Below are 24,323 nucleotides of genomic sequence, written 5' to 3' on the forward strand. Positions count from 1 at the left end.
TTGTAGGTCGTATGAAGTCAATAATAAAATGGTGATTGTCTCTTCTAGGCATCATGCCTGCTGCATGAGGGTGGTTGCTGATCATCCCTAACATAAGCAACCTGGCCTGTTCCTGCCAAACTAGTTACGGACTAAAAGTCAGAAAGAAGTCCTATTTAATCTAACAGCCAAAAAACTGTCCCCATGCCCAATAAGGAGAAACCCCTTTAAATGACAACCAACTAGTTCTGCAGTATCTGAAGGGAAGAAGGTCAGATCAGCAGCAAGTGGCAGAAGCTTGAGAAAAAGGGAGGGAGTCTTGCTCCTGTACACTCTGCTTGTGCTACCCCCATTGACTGGTTTACTTCAGCCATCCTTTTATTCCCTTGTGTCTTATTTGAATCTGGACTGGGGCAAACAGAACCACATAATGTCTATTTACTGTGTAATTTTCATAATTGTTTGGATTACCATTCTTGGACTTACAAAGTGAAGTACTGTACCCAGAGGTGGGATGCAGATGGTTCACAACAGTTTGCTAGAACCTGTAGCTAATTTTTTTTCTAGTTTGCAGAACTGGTTGTTATCAGCCTTGCCTCTCTGCCTCTCCCTTAAACCCAGGCTCTTACAGGGAAAGCATCTTACAGGGAAAGGACTTTTCCCCTTAACAGGACCTTTCCCTTTAAGAGCCTTAAGGGAGGGACCAAGGCCAGCCTGGAAAGTAGAGCTTACCAGGCAGGAGGGGGAGGAAGACCTCCAGGCAATGCTGGCTGACTGAAACTAAAACAGAGCCATCAAATGTGAGTGGGAGTGGGGATGGTGGCATGACCCAGGCAGAAGCCTTCCCTCTCCCTCCAACCACCCCAAAAGGCCAGGTGGACCCTTGGAGGTTGACAGAAGCCTTCCCTCTCCCTCCAAACACCCCAAAAGGCCAGTTGGACACTTGGGGGCCGGCAGAAGCCTTCCCTCTCCCCCAAACACCCCAAAAGGCCAGTTGGGCCATTGGGGACCAGCAGAAGCTTTCCCTCTCCCCCCACTCCCCTCCAAAATGCCAGTTGGATTTCCCCCTGCCACCCCATTTCCCCAACTCCTAGCTTCCCCTTGCCTCCCTCCCTCCCACTAGCTCAGCTGGCATTGTTTTGAGAGGTGGTGATTTTGGGGTGAGCTGGTGCAAAAAATTTTGTTGTTGTAACCAATAAATGCTGGTCTCTATGGTACTTCAAATGCACATAGTTAATTTTCAACACACTGTATCCATTTATACACACAATTGTACAACATGTGTTACAGGATTCTGGGGTCTGACTCATTCTTGATGTGATTGCACAACACCAAATTTAATGTATGCTGAAATGCTCCTACAACCATTCAGGAGTATGGTGACTGTTCAGCATGCCCTATACATAAGGACCACCCTCTCCAACATGTGCCTGCTTATTAATTCAGGTCACCAAAAAAAGTGCTCTATTACCTTGACAGGCTAGGTAAATAGCTATCAGAGAACAGGGCATTTTCAACGGCAGTGCCACTTCTATGGAACTCTGTCTCCCTTTATAGCAGCTTGACTAACTTTAGGACCACATGAAAACTTTTTTATTTGCAACCAGATGTGCATATTCTACCCTAGTGAAGAAACACAGGACACGCTGTGGATTGAGATGGGTCACAGCCCTTTTTATTGAATGCTGAAGCTGAGTGAACAGGAGGAGTGCATCTTAACAGCCGGACAGCACCACAGCTGACCAGGCCCCAACCCCAATCTTAATTGGGATCCCACACATCCTGAGCCACCGGGTGCTCACTCCCTTGTGGCCCCTAACTGGTGGATCATTGGGCTCCACTGCAGAGGCCTTCCCGGCATGCTCCCTCAGCCCAACCCATCTCAAGCCCCGTTCTGGGGCCTTGAACCACTGGGAGGTCCATCATGCGATTTCACAAGGATGTGCTCCTCTGCCCAAGCCGCAGGGCTGTGACAAGGGTAGCCGCACATCACACAACCCCATTCCATAAAGGGAGGGTGGGTGGGTCAGTTTGCCAAAGGCACCAAAAGAGGCTGAAGCCACCACGTTCTGCCTATTATATAGGGAGCGTGCTCCACCCCTCGCCCCATGTGTGCGCACATCATTGCCGGGTGGTAAGGCTCTGCCGTGCAGCCGCCCAGAGCCACGCATGCTCCTACATGGAGTTCACCGCGTGCTCTTCCGCCTGTCACAATTACGGGCCTTGTTGACTCAAGTGCCATCATTTATCAAAGTTGTGGGTTGATTTTTGTTTTCCTCTGTCTTTCCCCTGCCCTTCTGCATATGCCTGGCCTTGAATTGGTAGTTTTAACTATTGGCTATTTGTGATTGTATGTTATTTTAAGGTTGTGTGCTTTATAGTTGTTCTACTGTGTAAGTTATTATGCCAGTAAGTGACCTCAGAAATGTATTGTAAACAGAATGCAGAATAGGACTTCTTTAAATAACATGTTAAAAATATTGTGACCTTTTATTTGCACCTTAAGACAACATGGAATTCCTTCCATTTCTCATGTAATCTATGGAGTAATTGTGACAATACAAAAAACAGTTGCCTTAGCTCGCATAATTCTAGTTCCCCTTCTGTGTCACTTCATTTATGTGAGTTGTTCCACCTTCTTTTCAGTCTTGAGGTAACTGTTTTTCACTAACCTCTGAGGTTATACATTACCCCGATATACATAGGTTGAAAGGAGTAACTAGACTGAAACTCTTAACTTCATGTTCTGTTTATTTGTTTCCATAAAATGTGTCTCAGTTCAGATGTGTAAAGTTGGCTGTGCCTTCTTTTCAGGCAGGTGTTAATGAGAATGATTTTTATGATGGTGCTTGGTGTGCAGGACGGAACGATCCATACCAGTGGATTGAATTAGATGCTCGGAGGCTAACAAGGTTCACCGGTGTTATCACACAGGGAAGAAATTCTCTCTGGCTGTGAGTATATACATTTCTTTCTAAAAAACATTTCGATTAAAGTTGTATACTGTTCATACAGAACACAGCAGAGGGTCACAGGGAGACAACACTGAAAGAACTAAATACAAGATGATTGAATGTTGCTTGCAGAATACCAAAGAAATACCAGTCCTTTAAATCACTGACTGCAAGTGTTACTTTCTGTCATGTGATTATCAACATGAGTTTTCAGGATTCTGAGGTAGGAAACACAGATATGCATGTTAGTTGATGCTTTAAGATGGGAACTAGATAGCTTATAGTGTTATCCTACTCAGAATTACGCTCTCCTAAGTCTATTGAAGTCAGAGGGTTTAGAAGTATGCAGCTTTTCATAGGATGGCAGTAGTAGAAATTCAGATGGCTAGAGCAAGTTTGGCAGCATCTTATTGAGTTTGGCAACAACTTATTGAGCATTTTTAAGGTGTATGAGATGGTGGTGAAGGCTATTTTAAAAACTTTTTTTGTCCCCCTTTGCTGCTTCTAGTTCTCACCCAGCTAAATTATTTAGAGTAGTTCTATCATTAAGTTCCCTTTCTGGGAACAGTCAAAGTGTTAGTAATTTGATTATATGCTCCACCCGTGCCTCTCCTGGTTGACCACCAATGTTGATGGGGTTTGGGCCTTCCAGAAGCTGTTGTCAACTTATTCCATGGGTCAGGAGTCTTTGAAGGAGGCAAATGTGACCCCTCAGCTCAAAAAACCATCATTATATACATTGGAGCTGTCCCACTACCACCCAGTGTCCTATCTGCTTTTCCTGGGTAAGGCAGCTGAAAAAGCAGCAGCTGAGCAGCTCCAGGGCATCCTGGAAGATGCATCTATTCTTGGTCCATTTCTGTCCAGCTTCTGGCCAAGTCACGGGTCAGAGACCATGCTGGTTGCTCTCACAGATGATCTCTATTGCCAACTGGATTGATGTGAGTTGACGTTGATATTACTTGATCTCTTAGCAGCATTTGACATGGTCAACCATAATCTTTTGGCCCACTACCCTGCTAACTTTGGAATTTGACTGACTTCCTTACAATGGCTGATCTCTTTCCTCCAAGATTGGGGACAGAAGGTAGTGCTAAAGGCAAGAACCTCTACCTAGTCTGTGGGGAATCTCAGGGGGTAATTCTCACTGCAGTGCTTTTTAATATCTATATGCTCATTCTTGCCAGCTGGTCCAAAGCTTTGACCTGGATTGTCATTGATATGCAGAAGATAGCCAGCTAGGGATTTATCCACAGAAAATGGTGGCTGGGACAGGCAGTGAAATTGTGCTCCCCCTCAACATCTGATACCCATCTTTTAGATAACCTCAGGAAAATAATAGATGATGGAGCAATGTGGTTGATCTGGAAGTTGAAGTTGGTGCAGAATGCAGTTGCATGACTTCTTATGGGTAGTTTATCTCAAGATCACATCTCGCCCGTGCTGTGCCCCCTGAACCAGCTTCCGCTAGAATTCTGAATCATCTTTAATGTGTTGGTTATAACCTTTAAGGCACTCCATGGCCTGGAGCCTTCATATATTAAGGACCATCTGTCCCCATCTGTCCCTGTTCGCCCTCTGTGTTCGGTGGAGGCCAATTTGCTGGTGGTCCCAGACCCCTCCATGATACGGTTGGCCTCCACCGGGGCCAGGGCCTTTAGTGCCCTGGCCCCAACCTGTTGGAACACTCTCCCCCCAGCCATCCGGGCCCTGCAAGACCTAAAACAGTTCCACAGGACCTGCAAGATGGAGTTGTTCTGGTGTACCTTTGGGGAGGTGCCATCCCCTGCGCCCCATATTCCACCTTGGGGGCTTGTCCATATTATGCTAACCGCCCGTGAGTTTGTCATTGTTTATGGTATCATCTGATTTTAAGATGGAGGTTGATGGTTTTATTGGTTGTATACTGCCCAGAGCCCTTTGGGTATGGGGCGGTATATTGAATTTGATAAATAAATAAACTAACATCAGCTGCATTGTTGAAGGCTTTTGTGGCCGGAATCACTGGGGTGTTGTGTGGTTTCCGCGCTGTCTGGCCATGGTCTAATATCAATTTCTCCTGACGTTTCATCTGCATCTGTGGCTGGCATCTTCAGAGGATCTGATGGTAGTAAAGCAAATGGAGTATATACACCTATGGAATATCCAGGGTGGGAGAAAAACTGTTTGCCTGTTAACAAGCGTAAAGGGTGCAGTTGGCAAGCTTGATTTGCTCGTGTTGGGTGGGATCCACCTATTTAGCATGTGAGTAACCATGAAGATAGCATAATCAATTAGTGAGGGCATCTGCATTGTAGTAGTCTGGCCTTTTGATCCCTTTGATTACTTAATGCCTAGAGTGGTGGGTGGTGTTCTGGGTGGTGTTCACTAGCCATTTGACTGCTTACTGCCTGGAGACATCCTTTGTCTTGGTGGTGCTCATTAGTCACTGTCTTGATTCTAGTGATTTTCAATACTGGTAGCCAAATTTTGTTCATTTTCATGGTTTCTTCCTTTCTGTTGAAATTGTCCATGTGCTTGTGGATTTCAATGGCTTTTCTGTGTAGTGTGACATAAGTGGTTGTCAGAGTGGTCCAGAATTTCTGTGTTTTCAAATAATATTCTGTGCCCAGCTTGGTTTATCATGTGTTCTGCTATTGGTGATTTTTCTGGCTGAATTAGTCTGCAGTGCCTATCATGTTCTTTGATTTGTGTCCTGGGCACTGGGTTTGAGTGAATCCCCTCAGCAGTAGACTTGTCCACAGCAGCTGCATGAGAGTGCCTTGGTCGACTCCTGCAGAAGTTAGAGGATTCCTCTTATCCTTTGCTGAACATAGCATTTGTTGAATTTTCTTAGTGCGTATGTAGATTGTTTGGAGGTTATGTTTCTTCATCAGTTTCCCTATACGATCCGTGATTCCCTTGATGTATGGTAAGAACATTTTCCCTCTGGATGGCTGTTTATCTTCTTTCCTGTGGTTTGTTGGTTTATCACCAGCTTTTAACATCAGTTTGCTTAACATCAGTTGCACCACCAGGAACACCCCAGCTTGCTACCCACTGGTGTCTGAGGAGGAGGCCAGCACCAGAGACCGAATTTCTGGGTTTTGTGGTGGTGGGGCTGCAAGACATGTGGCCACTGGCACATCTGCCCCCTTTACAGAGGTAGCTGCCCCCAAAAAGGCAAATGTGCCAGTGTTAGGCCATGCTGCTCCTTCAAGTCCTTTTACTTTCCTCCCTTTGGCTGGGGCTGCAACTCTGAGTAAGTCACTTTGACTCCCAGTGAACTGCTTTAATATTGCCTTTCCACTGATAGTGTCCCAGGGGGTGTGCAGTTCATAAAAATAAATAAATAAATAGAATAACATTCAACTCCATAGTAACTGTTTACTAAATCAGAATGCAGGGGAGAATGGAATGAGTAAACTTTACTGAAGGGGGGATAGAAAGTAGCACCAGTATTAGAGTATTAAAATAGACCCCCAGTTATTTCAATGATTATGAAATAGTATATATGTGGAAGAGGAACCTTCAACTGGGCTCACCCCACCCACAAACTCCACATAGAGTTCAAGGGCAAGGCGAGCCAGTTTCATGCTGACCTCTACTGGGTCAAGCTATAACCTGCACACTTGGATAGGACATCTAATAAGCAATGTACAAGGATTAAAATGACGGAGGGCAGATAGGCTACAATATAAAAAAGGGTTTTAAATCTGTAGGAAACAATGCTGTGACCACAGAATAATATGTACAGCAATCAGATAATATGTCTTAAATGCAGTGCTATAGTTTACAGTCATTTTCCCTATATACAGGCGCTTCTTGAACCATTCCTGTATAATATAAACCTTTAAATAAATGCTCTTCTGAACAATTCTATTTTATGTAGTTTGTGGAAGGACAGAATAGTGGGGGTAACATCCTCAGGTAGGCTGTTCCCCAAGTGGAGGCCACAATCAGAATGCACATATGTGGGCAGTTTGTTATCTTGTCCATTTGCACCATAGCACCTACAGAAGGCCCCAATCAAATAAGCAAAGCTGTGATGACAGAGTATGGGGGAGAAGTGGTCCTGCAGATATGAGGATCCAAGTCCATGTAAGACTTTAGTATGTGAAAGAACCTTGAATAGGGCATGGTACCTGATGGGCAGCCAATGGACTAACTGCAGAATAGATGTTATATTCATCCTAAGCCATCTCCTGATGATAGCCAAAGCTGTGACATTCTGTATCTTGTAGAGTACATTACCATAGTCTAGCTTCATTGGTTCATTCCACATGGCCTAAATAAGATGTCCTAGGGAAGCTAAAAAAGATGTCCTAGGAAAGCACTCTACACAGCTTTCTTCCCAAGATGTCCTCAATGGGTCTTTTTTGGAGAACACTTCCAAGTGCACCTTTTTGCCCGATTCTGCCTGCAAGATGTCTACTGTCTGGCTGTGCGGAATGCAATATTGTGTAGGAGCTATCTTTGAACATGTGCAGGCATGCGTAAAATAATCTTAGCCACTCAGAGGACAGGTCTACTGCCCATTGAGAAGCATTGACCTGTCCTCCATGGTCCCAATGCTTTTCAGTTCTATAAAGATAGCTCCTCCTAATTTTTTTTAAAAAACTACATATTACTGGAATTGGCAGGATCAACTAAGTACAACTATGTGTTTTTGGGCTGAAAAGACACCAAGGATCAGAGTCAGCAGAGCAAACATCCTGAGGCAACTTTCAGCAAATGGTGGCAGGGAGAATCCTTTCAGCTGCATACTGAGGGTGAAACTGACCAGGGAGCAAAACGGTCAGGTGGGAAACGCACTGTGCACTTTATATTGAGGCTTGTGTATTAGTGGAATATATCTTTGTTCTAGCTCTTCTTTGACCCAACTGAAGTTGAATGACACAAGTGGTGCTGCAGGACATTTCATATGTTCCTGGATCAGGCCTAGCTCTCCATAAAACAGCAGATTCTGGGCCTTCAGAAATGCTTTTCCCTGTTGGAACCCAAGATGCCTGCTCAGTTGTGACGGAACTCCACTTCAGCCTTAATAGAATGTAGTTACTGCACTCTGATAGACTATTCATAGTCTCATGAATATGACTTCATGAATAAGATTAAAGTGGATATAGTTAGCATTTGCTAGCATGACACAGATTTTTCTGACAAACCATAGCTGTTTGCTATCCTAAGAAAAGGTTAGTGTAAAGGTTGCTTTTGCTATTGATTTGAAAGGACCCTGCGTTATACCAGGAAAATGAAAACAAAGACAAGGAAAGTGTCTTGATGTTTTATTCTTACACTTTCTCAACAGCAGATGCTGCTATGTCATGCAGAGTTGTTAAGATCTGTCATATCAGTGCAAATTGTTATTTCTCCTGACTGGAACAAGACTACTTGAAAGGTAAAGGCTTCCTTGATATTAAATTCTCACTGAGGGAATTTTTAAAGCCATACTGAAATTGAATCAATAGTGTTTGTCCTCTGAATGCAGTACCATTTTAACAGAGAAGATGTCAAGGCTTAAAATGGATTCCAGTATGTAAGAATAAAATGTTATATAAAATTCATGCAAGAACTCAACTTATTTTTTTAAAAGCTCATGGTATTTCATATGGTAGGGTCTTCTATGGGTAGAGATGAAATTAAGGAGGGAAATGATGCATGCCACCCTTAGTCTTTTGCAGAATGACCAAAATAAAAATGAACTAGATTAAATAAAACAATAAATAAAGGATGCTTCAATCTCATTGAAGCAAAAGAGAGTTGGTCTGTGGCTGAATAGAAAGTCTTCTGTATTACTGCCCTGACAGAAGAAAGGCAATTTAATCAATTTAGAAATGTAATTAAATAATTAAATAAGTAGATGTAATCATATTATTTTTTATTAACATATGTTAATTTATTTTCTGCCTTTCTTTCATTGTGAATGGAAGGCTGACTACATAGGAGACAAGACTGTGAGCTTTTAGGGATAAATACATTTGTTGAGCATTTAACTTGTACATATGGGAAAGTACAAGTTACCTTGGTTTCAGTATTTTAAAATTCATTATGTTTTGCAAAGATTGTTAAGAAAATATGATCAATTGAGGGATAGAACATTGTTTCAGAATTTAATCTCTTCAATTAACTCTAAAAGAGTAAAGTGATCCTTATATTCCTGGATTTAGATACATTGTTTGATAAATTGAACTAACTGGGAAAGTATTTGGACATTGCTAGCACTCAGAAAATCTGGATATGGTTCATTCACATCCAAATGTGTTTTAAGTTCATGTTTGAGGGTAAATTTCTCTAAAGAGCAAAGTAAATTTACCAAAGAATATCCATGTTATACTCTAAGGAGATTTAGAGAAGGGTAGGCATTTGCTGCCTTTGTCTCACTAGGGGCACCACTTATAATCTAAGGCTTGGTCTATGTGAGAAAGAGTGGCCATGAATCAGCATGACTGCCATTGCTGGCTGGGAAGGGCATGGCAAAGAGGCCCCCGCTGCGCCTGCTCTTAGAAGGGCGGAAGGCGGGTGGCAGCCATGCCCTTTAAGGGAGGGGGTGGCCAGGAGCCTTTATAAGGTTTTGTAGACATGGAGCACCACACACCCTTGTGATCCAGTTGGGGGAGAATGATCTGCCAGCGGTCCCACGCATCCAGCTGCTTCAAGCCATGCTGTCGCTTTGGACACTGTATACCAGCTTATGACAAATACTGTGATCTTTTGATCACAGCTTCTTGATAGGCATTCTTGGTGAGGAGCAATCACACTTGAGCATGTGAACTTTGTCAGGAAGAAAACTTGCAGGACAGTTTCCCACTTCGTCTGCGATTGGGGTGGCAGACACATCCAGCATCACGACATCTCCTTCAGGATCAAGGCACTGTTTCAGGATGATGGGGTTCTCTTGTCCACCTGGGTTGGATCTTTGGCTGTGTAGCTTAAGGGTGGAATTGTGCAACTGGCTTAGAATTTGAGAAGCATTTGGCAGGAGCGGGGGTTCCCCCACTCTTTTGGTGGGTCGCACATGGGAACTGATCTGATGGTGAGGGGAACTGGGGAGCTACCCCTCCCCAGGGGAGCTGGGGAGCTACCCCTCCTTAAGAGGTTTGGGGAGGAGCAAGCCACAAGACAGAACGCCCAAGCGGGGGCTACTGAGGCTTGTGCCCCTTAGCAGTAAAACTGTTCTTCGGCAAGAGGCGTTCCGCCCGGCTGAGTTCCACTACTGCTGTGCTGCTCAAAACAGATCTCCAGCAAGAGGCCTTCCACCCAGTTGAGTTCTGCTATGGCTGCACAAGGTTATCAGTTTCCTCCAACAGGTGGGTTGGAGGAAAGTTTCACTGGGGGACAGCACTTGGGCTGCCCAGTGTGCACCTCAGAGGCATAGCAAGGGGGGAAAACGCCTGGTGCACCGTTATGTCCTCTGCCCCCATCCTGCCCTGGAACACCCCCACCATGCCCTGGAATGCCCTCGCCACACCCCCACAGGGGCATGCATCTGGGGTGTCATTCCCCCATTTCCTTGCAGCTATGCCTCTGCTGCACCAAACACTTCTTTCATCCCTGTCAATAAATGGTTTGGCTATGACCAAAATTTTACCTCCAAAATAAAAGTGTTGTGTTATTATTAGGGTCTAGAGGACTCTGAGCAGTTCCAGTCCCACCCTCAGATGGCAAAGCTTATCCTATTGCCAGCTAGTGAAGTGATGCTTGACCAGAGTACTTGATGTAGCCATTGATGAGTGCAAATGATAATATGTGTTATGTTGTATAAAGTATTTATTACTGCAGTGTGTCCTCCCATCCTGAGTTTCATAGTTTCCTTGTCTCATAAGTCTGCTAAATATCTGAAGAAAGTTGTACAAGATATAACATTATTATTATGTACAAGGTATTATTGTGAAGTTGTGCAATGTATTATTATGAAGGTAAACGATAGACACACAGTTAGTTTGTACTTAATGAGAACTCTATGACCAACAGATACCTAAAGCCTAAATCCTGGGAGCATATACATACATTCTAATTGCAACAGGCTAAAAATACCAAGTAAAGTCATAATGAAATTCTTAAGATAGATCCCTTTAGTGATAAACTTCCAACTCAACATACCAAATACACATTGAGTTAAAAATGTACAATTAGTCATGGAGAACCAGACATTTCTCTGTGATGTATTGTCTACACTAGACTTAAGGCAGATCTCCTTAGAGAAGTTGGCAATAGTGGAAGTTGATATGAATGGAGGTTATCATGTAGTAATGTTGGACCTAAACAGTTTAGGACTGTAATAGTTAGAATCAGCACTTTGAAGGGTATACAAAGCTATCCAATGTAGCTATAGCACAATTACTTGAATATGTTCTAGTATTCTTGCCTATGGGAGGAAGTGTGCTGCTGCTTTTTGTTCCAACTAAGCTTTTTAACTTCTAATATGTAGTGTATTAGATTATTTGATCCCTAAGTTGACAAAGGTATGGCTGGCTAAATCCATACCTCAGAGGAAATATTTATGCATTTTTAGGCTTCCTTTTTACCAAACTCAAGGGAGTTTACAAAAATATAATTTTACAGAAGGAAAAAACAAAAACGAAATGGTTAAAAAGAAAATTTCTAAAATATAAAACAGATTTAAAATAAAAATATGTATCCATTCAGTCCCAGAACTAGCAAAATATAAATATTTTGACTTGTTCTTCCTTCAGGAGTAACAGAAAGGAGATGTAAAAAGATCCCAATGAAAGAATGATCATTCCCCTGTGGGGATGGAAGTGTAGAAAATGTAGAACATGTCTTGTATAATGTATAATTGCACTGTATAATTTAAAACCAGATCTGTGATGTGTATATCATCCCAATACTTATAGGGTACTTAGGGAGAGCTACATTGTGCTATCTCTCACTGATGCTTTCTGATAAGAACTGTGAAATGGTTGCACAAAGTTGCTAAATTTGGCCTGGCTGCAAGTAGGTTTAGAAGGCCCCTTGTTAATTGTATTAGACAACTATACTGTTGCTTATTGTTTTGATGTGGCCTTGTTCATAATGAACTGCGATATTTTGTATTTTATATTTGTTTTATCTTGTGCTGGTTTTGGATCATGAGCAAACTTAATTGATTAAAGTATTTTGGCTGGAACCTGTAGCAGACCTGGTGTACCTCTCTGGGAAGGAAAGTTGTAATGAGACTGCACCACTGAAATGGACCTGTACTGAAAAAACAGCACCAAAATGTTGCAAGCTCTCTAGCAATTGTGATTAATTAAACTCCTTTTTTTTTGTTCCAGCTGCTACTTGATGCTTTTGGAGTTACACTTATGCTCTGTGGGTCATGCTAGCTTCACAGTTCCTTTGCTTCCCCCCCACCCCCAAAAATGGGTTGCCGTGTAAGGCACTGAAGTGGCAGCAATTTGAAGTGATCAATCAAATATCTGTCTGTAACGTAATTATAATATTGGAGAAGGTCAACATATATTTCTGATTGCAATTTTGATATGCTAGAGAACTTGAGGACAAATCTGTGGGGTTCACACAGCAGAGCTTGATTCTTCTAGTTTTGGGCTAAAAATAGATGACCATATGGTGTGTGCATGGGTAGTAGTTCTTTTTATCTTATAACTCATTTTACGTCATGCATCAAAAAGATGAGTTTTTCCACCACTATGCTTGAAATGATTGACTAGTTTTGAATTAAGCTTGCACACAAATCTTGTCCATATTAAAATGCTGAACTGGATGGGTTTTTGTGTGATTCAGCAAGATAATTCTTATGAGGTTCTAAATGACACTGGGAAAGACCATTCTCTGCTTGATTGCATGAGGTGATTGCATGAAACAGACATTGATGTTTTTACTCAGTAATATGGAACAGTTCCCCACTTTCATGTGTAAATCTAATTCTAGAGGGCCAAGATGGACAGGAAAGCATCCACAGGCTAAACCTGTGGATCTCACTTCCATTTTAAAGGGATTTAGAAATAATTCAAGGATCTGATTGGCCCTGCAGTGCAGCAGGCTGAGGTTTTGTAGCTTATTTTGTACCGGTTGAAGCTTCCAAACACTCTTCAAAGGCAGCCCCACATAGAGCACATTACAATAGGCCAAACAGGATGTGTCTAAGACATGTGTCGCAGTAGCCAGATCTGACAACTCCAGGAAATGATGTAGTTGGCTTGTAAACTGAAGTTTAGCAAAAGCACTCCTGGCCACTGCCAAAACTGGGTTATGCAGGCCCAGCAAGGGATTCAGGAGCACCCCCAAACTATGAAGCTGTGCCTTCAGGGGGAGTGCTGGCAGGGTGCTGTGCCCTGCCACGCCCTTGTCCACCCCCACCCTCGCCCCAGAAAGCCCTTGGAATGCCCTGGAATGTCCTTGCCATGCCGCCGGAACATCCTTGCTAAACCCCCACAGGGATGCACTCCTGGTGTGTCGCGCCCACCCCCTTGGTGCTATGCTACTGAGTGCCACTCCATCCAACACATCCAATGGCCACAATATCAAACAGATATCCCCCAGGAGACTTTCTCAGAGAAATATGCTCAAAGATACATTTGCTGTCTTTTTTTCTTCTCACCTGCTTAGTTTTTCTTGCATTACCTGCAAATATGATTTTTGAAATAATTTTCTCTGTCACATTTAGGCAATTGTTTTGCAAATCAAGATTTCAGGTATTACTTGATTGTATGGTCAGTATGCAGTGTTTGCAAAATATTCATGAAATCTTACTTCTACTTCTTTCTAGGAGTGACTGGGTAACCTCTTACAAAGTCATGGTGAGCAATGACAGTCACACCTGGATTACTGTCAAAAATGGTTCTGAAGACATGGTTAGTATCACTAAACATAATATCTTCCTAGTCACACCATTTAATTGTCACTCCATATTAATAAACTGTCCCAAGAGTGTTTTAGTCCCATAAACTTATTACTTCAAATTAAATAGAAGCTTCTCTCTCAGGCATTCATGATTAGAAGTTGGTTGAGTGTAATTGTGTCAGGTAGCATCTAATTAACAAAACCTAAATGAAATTAAGATGCTGTCTGATAGCTAGTTATTGGATCCTGATGTTCAGTGTTGCATATATTACGAAGCAAAGATCGTATCAAGCAGTAAAACAATTTGTGCCATTATTTAATATTCCCACCCATTGATAACATCCAAGTAGAATGACTTTAAAAATAATTATAAGAGCTTTGTTTACCAGTGCTAAAATTGCATTGATGACTGTAACTCGGCCAATTGAAATTAAATTTTCAGTTGATACATTGTGAGTGAAGGACTTTCAGCGTCTTCAAAATACTGTAAATGTTCTAGTACATGCCTGTTCAATGTAGCTTTGGCTGGATGATCAGATATCAGTAAGAGTGTATGGCATTGAGGGTAGGGTTGCCAACCTCCAGGTGGTAACTGGAGATCTCCTCCTATTATAACTGATCTCTAAGGGGCACGGATCAATTCACCTGGAGAAAATGGCAGCTTGGGAAGGTGGGCTGTATGACATTATACCTCACTGAGGTCCCTCCCCTCCCCAAACTCTATCCTCCTCAGGCTCGACCCCCCAAATCTTCAGTTATTTCCCAACCCTAATTGAGGGTCTCTAACTTGGAATTCTGACACTGGTATCATATACACTTTCAGGTAGAGAGAATGGCTGGTCTTCTATTATACAGATGAATGCAGAGTGATACTGCCCATTTCAGTCTAGAGGGGTTCCGAATATATGGTCCTATGCATTTGGTCTTCACCCTTCTCCACATGCCTGCCATATGAGGTAGAGGATACCAGAAAAAAAGCTTTCTCAGCTGTGACCCCATAAGGAATTCACTGCCTCAAGAAACCCAGTCAGCTTCCTCATAGCTGTCCTTTTACACTTTATTCCTATTTATTAATTATCAATTTACACATTATTCCTCTTTAGTAATTGTACCTCAGATTAGCATTCAGTTGTTATGCTGTATTGACCCTTAAAATTTGTTATCCTGACTGTAATGTATTGATACTTTCCTTGTCCCAGGTGTTTGTTCTGGCTGTGATGTTTCTTTATACCAGGTGTTAATAATGATTAGCTACTACACTGTTTCATGCATTGATACAGATTTTTGTAGGCAATGAAGAAAAAGAGATCCCAGTCCTCAACGAACTGCCTGTACCTCTTGTTGCACGTTATATTCGGATAAGTCCCCGAACATGGTATGAAGAAGGAAGCATATGCATGAGACTGGAGATTCTGGGTTGTCCTCTGCCAGGTTAGACCACCTTTAAGACTAAGTTCGGCACAATGCATGGTGCAGTTTCCTTCAGTAGTTCCAGTGGGTGCAACCCCCAAGATGATATTTTGTCATGATGATTCATCTGAACAAAAATGTACAATTTTGATGTCTATGATGTAAGCACTGAGAATGCCTGTCTTGATTCGAGTGATGCATTGGAGATACTTTCAGAATCTTTATTAATCTTTCTGTGTCAAAAGAAAGCTAAGCAAATACCTTTATTGAATAGCCTCCAAATTTAATCTACATAGTAATATTCTTTTCATTCCTCAATGAACACTCTTTGTTAGGCTGTTTGCTGTAAAAAAAACAAAACGGCAACAACAAAACAAAAAAGCTGCAGTCCGGGATGATAAATAAACAAAAAGCAGAGGGACAGCAAAATGATCTTCATAAAGTGCAGATACAATATGAAAAGCACTAGTGCAAGGAGTGGATAGAGAAGGCACATGAACTCTTCAGACTTCTTTCTCGTTTTAATAATAATATTGTGCAGATGGATGCAGAATGACACATAGGGATTTGCCATTGCCCGAAAGGGATAGATGTACTTTTCTTTCCAGTTCTTTCACAAATCAAATGTAAAGCAGAAAATACCCAAAATTATTATTTTTTTAAGTCTGGAGACAGGCAGGGAAGGAGATGCCTGTGAGCCCCTACTGCATTTATTTATTTATGACTATGTCAGAGTGGTTGCTGCAAGGCAGAATGACATTTTTTCACCGAATGATCATCTTTATTTGCATGCAGACTTCTAGTGATCCAGTAGATAGCATTTGTCAGGAAAACATGGATTTAACAAGGAGTTAAATCACAGAGTTTTGCTGCAAGATGGATTAGTAGAATGGCATAGTCTGCAACTAGAAAAAAAAATACGGCAGTCCGGCCAAGACAAATTCGCCAGCAAAGGACAAGTCTGATCAACACATATATATTATAAAAGTGAACAAATATTACAGTGCTAAACATCCATCTAAGTATACGTGTACCAATTCATAATACAAGAAATGTCATTCATAGGTATAATGCAATTTATATCAAAGTCCTTAACAGGAATAAAAGACTATCCAAAAGTTCATATAGGTAGGCAAAGTGCTTTAGACGAAATCCGCAGTCAAAAATATACCAATCCGCAATTTGTGAAAGATATAGAAACCTCTAACGCACTTTGCTTGTATTTCTTGTATTATGATTTGGTATACGTGATTTGGTACACGTATACAGTTTAGCACTGTAATATTTGTTCACTTTTATAATATATATGTGTTGATCAGACTTGTATTTCCTTGATCGCTTTGCTGGCAATTTTGTCTTAACCCGAACTTCTTTCTCTCCCGTTCTCTTTCGCTTAGCCTTCAACTTTTTTCGGTCTTCGATAGTCTGCAACTATACTAAATGGCAAAAAGATCCCACAACAACATTAGTTGCCTCACCCCTGTTCACAGATGATGTTTGCTATGTGATCTCAGTCCAAATGCATATTACACCTGCCATGTGATTGCTATGTGGAGTTGCAGTAGGACAGCAGCTGTGACTTTCCTGTGGTAATTCAATTCACAAGTGCTGGAGGGCCCAGTGTGGATTGGGACTTCCATGCGGGGGAGGAGGCATGTCTGCTCCCCTCCACCACCACCTTTTCCTGACATAAAATGGCCTTGGGGGAATTGCAGTCTATTGAAAGATGATCGTACAGATCCTGTTTGGCTATTAGAATCAACAGCATTAGAGACTGGAATAGGCACTTGAGAATTATGATTGTCAAATCACTTGTAACAGATTAAATTATGTTCAGGAGTAAAAAAGAAACACCCATTTCAAATTAAATTGAATATCCAAACCTTTGTATTGTGTTTCAGGTAATGATGCTTCCAGATTTCCTTCCTCTGAAATCCCCTCCAGATCTCTGGTTTTCCTTGTGGAGTACTGAGGCATTTTCTGCCCACTGCTGCAGTAGCGTGGATTTGCAAAAACTACTGCACAGCACAGATGTGCTTTCTTCTTGCACAGCTTTCTGTTCCTTGGTTGGCATGATTTTATTGCCAGTTTTGGGAAACAGCTATGTCTATGAAGACTGCATACATAGAAACACAACACAATTGTTTCAGCTTGCTCCCCTCCTCTGCTGTATGCACAATTGCATGGCATTACTTTTAGTCTGCGGTAAGAATTCAACCAGAATTTTTTGTCACTGAAAAATTACTATAATAAAGTCAAACCTTTTCATCAGTTCTGGGACTGTCATACAAAGGTCCACGATGGCAGCATTTAAATCAGAGGTTGTATGTGAATCACTTCTCTTTTTCAATTCATGCTCTGCCAACAGTTGACATTCTTACTGTAGCCTTAAATGCCATGTGTAACAGAGGCTGCTTTACCAAAATTTGATAATTTTGAAACATTATTTTAGAAAACTGAAAATGGAAAACTTTTGGAAAAAGTGGAAATGGAAAACTTTGTAGGCAGCAGGTCTTAAGAAATGTGTATGGAAAATTAAAGATTGAATTAAGGCAAGACTAATACTCCCATTAGAACCCATGGGGATAGACCCAAGCTATCCTTCCAATTGAAGAGAGGCACTTCTGCTTGAATAAGAGGGAAACAATTTCCACTGATCCCTTTTTTGCCACTGCAGATCCCCATGCTGCATCCCACACCACTGCCAAGGATCCTCCAAGCCTCAAAAGATTATTTTAAAAGATCTGGGGGCTGGTGGGGGGGGGGGGGTTCAGCAAAAAGAAGGAGATGGGCAAGACTGTGATGGACCTCCTCTCTGAGTTCTTTAGAGCCAACAAATATCTGCTAGTTTAAAAGGTAGTGAAGAGGGCATTTTACCTGATTATTGTGCATGCTCAGACAAGGGGGATTCATACCCATGTAGTGAGATGGTTCAAATCCCCCCCTCTTCCATGGAGGCTTGTTGTATGACTGTGGATGGTCACTTACATTAAGACTAACCTTTTTCGTGGGGTTCTTGTGATAATAAAATCGAACGGAGAACATCATTGTAAGTGTGAGCAACGCTGAAGAACTGGAAATTATGCTTTAAAGAAATACAATATAAAGATAGCAATATAGTAGTATTGCTTAGATAGATCTCTCCCACTGCTCTTAGGTTAGGCTAATTACATTCCTTAGCAAATTACCCAGACAGGGAGCCCCCCCATCCCATAGGGCTAATTTACTGTTAGATATTGGAAGATAACCCTTTCCGCTATGCAGAGATAGCCATAAACAACCTGAATGTCTAAACACCCCGTCCTCGCTTTCCTGGCCTCTCAGGAACTTGATGACCTTACTGTTGTTACAAGAAGTACCATAAACACGGTGATAGCCGGAGAAGCCAGGATGCAAGTGAATAACTGTTCTCACATTCACTTGGGTTAGAGATGCACTGCTTGGGAACTTGCACCAAATGTTTGACGTGGGATAATTTGTTGCAACCCTAAATCTTTTGCAATGTATGTGACTCTGCTTTGATGTACCCTGAGAGACCCTTTAAAACCCTGGACCTTCACCCAGTTAGGGGCAGCTCTCATTTTAGGTGGGATCTGTTGTGCTGGCTTAGAAATAAACTCTGCTTTTATTCTGAGTAAGACTTTTGTCTGTGATTGGGAACCTTTGCCTCTCTTTCTTCCCTCTGGCAGCTTGAGGGAGAAGAGTTCCACTGCCCATGGCCTGGGTGGCGAAGCAACTGAGCTCTAGATAGAGAGCGGCTCTATTATATTCATAATAACAATAATTCTAATCTGAACCTAGCTGCCAACAAGGTGGTGCCATTGACTTCGGATTTAAATACACAGCCCTCTGGCTCTGCTTGCCTTTCTCCTGGCCTGGTGGGAGGCCAGCCTCTGCCTGTTTTGGCTCAGGGCTCATCAGGTCCCTAGGCCTGGGTGTCTTGCCTTTGTGCTGTACTGATCCGAGCAGCCAGCTGATTCCAGGAGGAGCTGCAGCCCGGCTTCCTGTACCACAACCCCTTCCCTAGCCCGGGACAGCAGCTCCAGTTTTTCTGCAAGAACACCTCTCCGGTTGACAGAAGCCAGGTGCAGTAGAGATCTGTGTTTGTTTGTTTCTGTCTGGTCTGAATAAAGCTTACGTCTTGTTTTGTGTTGTGGGGAGTACCCTAGGCCACCCATAAGATAAAAGCCCAGGCGTCCTGAGGTCCACGTGCTAGTTTGTTTTTTACAGGCCGGGTTAAGTATTGGTACCCTGATTACTCTGTAACAGGCTGATAAGAACTTTGTGGAAAACCCCCTTTCCTCTGATTCCACGTCATGGTTTGGCCTAGCAGAAGCTCGCGAGAAAGGATGAAAGGGGGGGCCCCAGTCCTGAGGACTCAGCTCTTGCCTGTATTTTTGCATAGTGGGAAGCTTCTCAAATGCAAGAACAAAGGGAAAAAAGGGAGAAACTGATTGATTGGTGTTTTGGAAGGAATGGCCTCTCATATACTTTTTTTTTATTTGGGCCAGGAGGTGCCCACAGATGTGGCCGAGGAGAGACCCTGGATCTCGCCATACCATTCGAAATCTCTCTACCCAGGTCCCTTACTGACCTCAGCAGCTCCCAGCAAGGGAGAGCAGCTTTGAAAGCCACTTTTATGGGATTGATTTGTGCCCGGCAACTATACGCATTCCTGATGGCTCATCCCTGGTGGTTTACAGACCTCCGCCCGGCAAGCGCCAGGGACCTTAGGCCACTCCTTTCCAGCTGCTTTCGGCTCCGGTCTTGCCTCCTCCCCGGATGAGCTATACCCTCCCATTCACCTGCACTTCCATTATGCCCCGTTAATTCCCCACTCCGCCCGCCCTACCCCAGCTCAGGATCTGTAGCACCAGCTCAGGATCCAAGCTCAGGATCTGGCCCCAAGCGCCCCATTTAGGCTGACCAAGGGGAGCAGGCGCTTCCAATAAAACAGTAGCCCTTGCGAGCAGGAGGAAGGAGAGCCAGGGGAAGCGGCAACACTGGCGGCAGCAGCTTGGCGGAAACTCAGGCTGAAATTGAGAAGTTAGCTAGAATTATTAGGGCAGCTGAGGGACTGACAGACAGCCCTACTGGCACTCTCCCGAGCTCAGAAGCAGGAAGCTCTACGCCTGACCCGGTATGTGCCGGGCACTTTTCCCTCTGAGGGACCAGGTTGTGCTGGATCAACAAGCCGCTGCCCAGCACGCCTGCAGGTTTCACGTTCCGTTTTTGACCTCAGATCTCTATAATTGGTGGAGGAACCAACAGCCTCCTTACTCCTACTGATCCCCCCCTTGGGTATGAGCCAGTATCTTGTCCAGTTCCATTTTCCCAGTGCAGCACTCCCCTACTTGGAGCAGATGTTGCAACAACTTCTTGCTCAGGTTCTCCCTGACCCATGAGGAGATTGAGTCTAGTTATCGTTTACCAGCCACCACTGCTGCAACCACACCGCCCTCTCAGCGCCATAGGGTCCGGGGATGCCACTATTACTCTTGCCGACGTATTTTTTACGCGGAAGACTGACCCCGGTGGGATGCTAATAATGATGCTGACCCGGGGCTGACTAGCTATGCCTACCGAGGATTCATTCTCACTGGTTTAGAAAAGCGGCATCCCAGCGCCAAAACAATCTGTCCAGCTCTTCACTTAGCCTGATGCAGGAAAAGGATGAGTCCCCTCTGCCTTCATGGAAAGAGTTAGGGCCACTTGCGCAGAAACACACCACCCTGGACCCCCATGCACAGGGACAACCCGGGTTCACCTTAATGGGATCTTTATAGGAGGTTCATGCCGGACATACAGAGCGATTGAATAGGCTGGAGGTGGGACTTCCAAGGATCGGGGAATTGCTGGATGTGGCCGCGAGAGTTTTACCAGGAAAATGAAGGAAAAGCAAAGAAGAGAAGAGACTTGCAGCCCTGAGACATGTAGGAACAGCTGGCGTTACAGCTTGAACTTATCGAGGCGCCGCCGAGGCCGGTTTCCCGGCCCCTCGAGGTTCCCCTACAGTAGAACAAGAGCAAGGTGGTGGGCCCGGGGGTGAAGAGGGCCGAGGAAGCCCGCCGCCATGATGAATGTTAGTGTTTCCAAACAGGCCACTGGAGAAAAATTTTGCCACTTAGCGGCAGGAAGGGGAAATGGCCCGGCCTGCCTACTCTCATCCCATGGACCAGCTTTGGGCCGAGACGGAGTGGCAGCTTCCCACCAGTTCTATGCAAGATTCATCAGCGCGAAGAGAGGGAGGTTATGTGAGCACAGAATTATTATGTTCCCAGAGGCGGCTTGTCTGCCGAATACTGAGTTACCAACCTGCGCCCAACAGTGATGTGGCGGGACAGGTCAGTGACTCCCCTCCTGGCCCAAGTCGCGCTGTTGCCCCTCTCAGATTTAACCAGAGAAGGCCACCATGGAGTCTGGAGTTACTGTTGGGAGGCGAAAGATCCCAATGCTTGTTGACACTGGAGCAGCCTATTCTGTGCTCAGCGGAAGCCTCGGTCCTGGCTTTGGCGGCCTGTCCGGTGGTGGGGCTAGTGGAGGCATACCCAGACTGTTCCTACCTGGTCCCCACCCGGTTGCCCTGGGGACCACTGTCACTTCTCACTCTTTCTGAGCATTGAGGACTGTCCTATTTCTCTGTTGGGGGGGGGGATCATTGGGCAGACTGAATGCAAATATCTCCTTCGTGAATGAGGACTGCGTCTTGAAGTGTCCCCTGAAGTGGATGGAATTTTTTTCTCTAATTGCCGCCGCCCGGGAGTTACAATCCCCGCCCAGGTCCTCTCGGCTCTGTAAAACCCTGTGGTATGGGACATAGCCCATATCCAGCATGCTTCTTTTGTCCCCCCTGTTTTTGTTGCCTTGAAGCCCGGGGCTCTCCCGGTCCGTCTCCGACAGTATCCCATTGCACAACATGTGCGGATTGGGCTACAGCCGGTGATTGATCGCCTCCTCGCGAGTAATGAAATAACGGAGGAGTCGCCTCTCCCTTTAACACTCCGATCATTGGTGTGCCAAGAAGGAATGCACTTTTAGCATGGTCCGCTGTATCCTCATCATCAACTGAATTACGGATTGGATCTCCATGCAGTCGTCAAATCCGCCGCTGCTCACTTTAATCGCTGAGTCATGCATATTTTACTTGCCTTGATTTGAAAGGTACATTTTTTCACTGTGCCTCTGGATCACTGCTTGGCGGGATATTTTTTTGCTTTTAGGTGGTCTTACCCGGATGGCCATTAAAGAAACACAAATCCGTTGGACCAGCTTGCCTCAGGGGTTCAAGAATAGCCCCACCCTTTTTGGGTCTGCTCTTGAACACAGGCTTGACGGGTTTAAGGATCCCGAAGGAGGAAACCAAGCCTTCTCCAGTATGTTGATGATCTTCTCCTTTCTGCTGCTGATGCCCTTACATGCACGCAGGCCACTATTTCTCTCCTTAATTTTTTGGCACAGGAGGGGTTCCGAGGTCCTACCATGGTAAAAGCCCAAATCACTCAGGAAGCGGTGCTCTATCTTGGTTTATCAATTAAAAGGGGAGAGAGCCTTTGACAGCATCATAGGAAAGATGCGATAGCAAAATAAAAGCAACCCCGGAGACCAGGAAGGATTTAAAGAAGTTCTTAGGAATTGCAGGTTACACCAGAAACTGGATCCCAGACTATACTACCTTTAACAAAACCTCTGGTATGAGATGCTGCGGGGCCTGGAACTCGCAAAAAAATAGAATGGGAAACACTGGAGATTAACGGCTTTTCAGGGCAGTAAAGCGGAAGCTCTTATCGAGTGCCCCAGCGGCGCCTGGAGCCTCCCTGACTCCGCGAAAGAATTTTTCTGTTCCTGCCATAGAACAGAAGGGAATAGCAAAGGAGTCCCTGACCCAGGAGTTTGCTGAGACTACTCAGAGACCTGCTTAGCATACTTATCAAAACAACTTGATTTGGTAGCTAAGGGAGGATGGCCAGCGTGCCCTCGTGCAAGGTGCTTAGCTGCTACGCTTGTCTATTAGTAGAGTGCGATGCTTTGAAATTTCACGCTGGGGGGGGACCTGACTGTCTATGTTCCCCATGCAGTTTTAGCGATATTAGAGCGAAAAAAGTGGGCAATTCACTGGTTAACTCAGCAACGATGGCAAAAATACCAGGCCATCCTAATTGACAGCCCAGGGGTAAAGTCGCGCAGTCTCCACCAGGCTAAGCCCAGCTACGCTTCTCTGCCTTGATGAGAGTCCTCTTCTGCATGATTGCATTGAGAACCATAGACATGACTTACGTGGCCCGGGTGGCAGACGGGCTTACAGGATCAGCCATTAGAAAACCCAGAGGTAGAATTTTGGACCAAGATGGGGAGCAGCTATATGGTGGAGGCGAAGCCGTTTTTTCTGGTTTTGCAGTTGTCACCCAGAACTCAGTCATAGAAGCCAGAACCACTGCCTCCTACATATTATTCACCTGCCTGCACAGGCTCGCGGAACTCGCATGGCTGTAATGCGGGCTTGAAGCGCTAGTCCTGGCAACAGGCCAGGCGGGGCAAATATATACTGGACTCCAGATATGCCTTTAGGGTTACACATGCTGTTTGGGGAACTTTGGGAAACAAGGGGTTTACTTAACCTCTAAAGGATCAAAAAATCAAACATGCCTACAAGCTTGTGCTGGAGCCTTCTGGAGGCCATAAAGGGCCAGTTCGCCCGAACTTATGCAATTTGTACACTGCAAGGGACATGCCCAGCAGGGGACTCCATCCTGGCTTTCGGGGGGGGGGTAACAGAAGGCGGCGATTACCTGCCGCCAAAAGCAGCAGCAGGGGAAAGCAGGTTTACTACACTACTAAGGAAGCTGTTGAAAAAAGCTCCCTCATTGAAAGGTTAAGCAAAGACCTAGGAAAACTTTTTGCCAGGAAGAAATGGGAGGGAAAGGGATGAGGAGGTATTTAGAAAGAGGCAGCCTGGACCCCAAGAGGCTGTATAGAACACGGCGTACTGCCATAACAGGAGCCACTCATCCCAGCAGTACAGGACTTAAGTGACCCAATATACACAATAAAAGAAACAGAATTCTTGAAGGGAATGGACTACACACTCCAGGGAGGGCCGGATGGTGGGAAACAGAGCAAGGAAAAATACTTTTGTGCCTGAAGGGCTGGTATTTCAGATCTTGAAGAACCTCACACGCAGGCACCCACATTGGAGTGTCA

General features: G+C 44.3%; 1 protein-coding gene across 2 annotated transcripts in view; it reads left to right on the forward strand.

The window, feature by feature from the left end:
* Positions 1-24,323, forward strand: part of CPXM2 (carboxypeptidase X, M14 family member 2) — a 105,149-nt gene that overhangs the window by 38,121 nt on the left and 42,705 nt on the right. Inside the window, exons 4-6 of one of the 2 annotated variants that reach the window (XM_048506155.1) lie at positions 2,794-2,933; positions 13,642-13,726; positions 14,996-15,146. In XM_048506155.1, the coding sequence (XP_048362112.1) occupies positions 2,794-2,933; positions 13,642-13,726; positions 14,996-15,146 (376 nt within the window). The remainder of the gene's footprint in view (positions 1-2,793; positions 2,934-13,641; positions 13,727-14,995; positions 15,147-24,323) is intronic. The other variant, XM_048506156.1, reaches the window with a different exon arrangement.

The sequence above is a fragment of the Sphaerodactylus townsendi genome, linkage group LG08, assembly GCF_021028975.2.
Source record: "Sphaerodactylus townsendi isolate TG3544 linkage group LG08, MPM_Stown_v2.3, whole genome shotgun sequence".
In the NCBI taxonomy this organism is placed as follows: domain Eukaryota; kingdom Metazoa; phylum Chordata; class Lepidosauria; order Squamata; family Sphaerodactylidae; genus Sphaerodactylus; species Sphaerodactylus townsendi.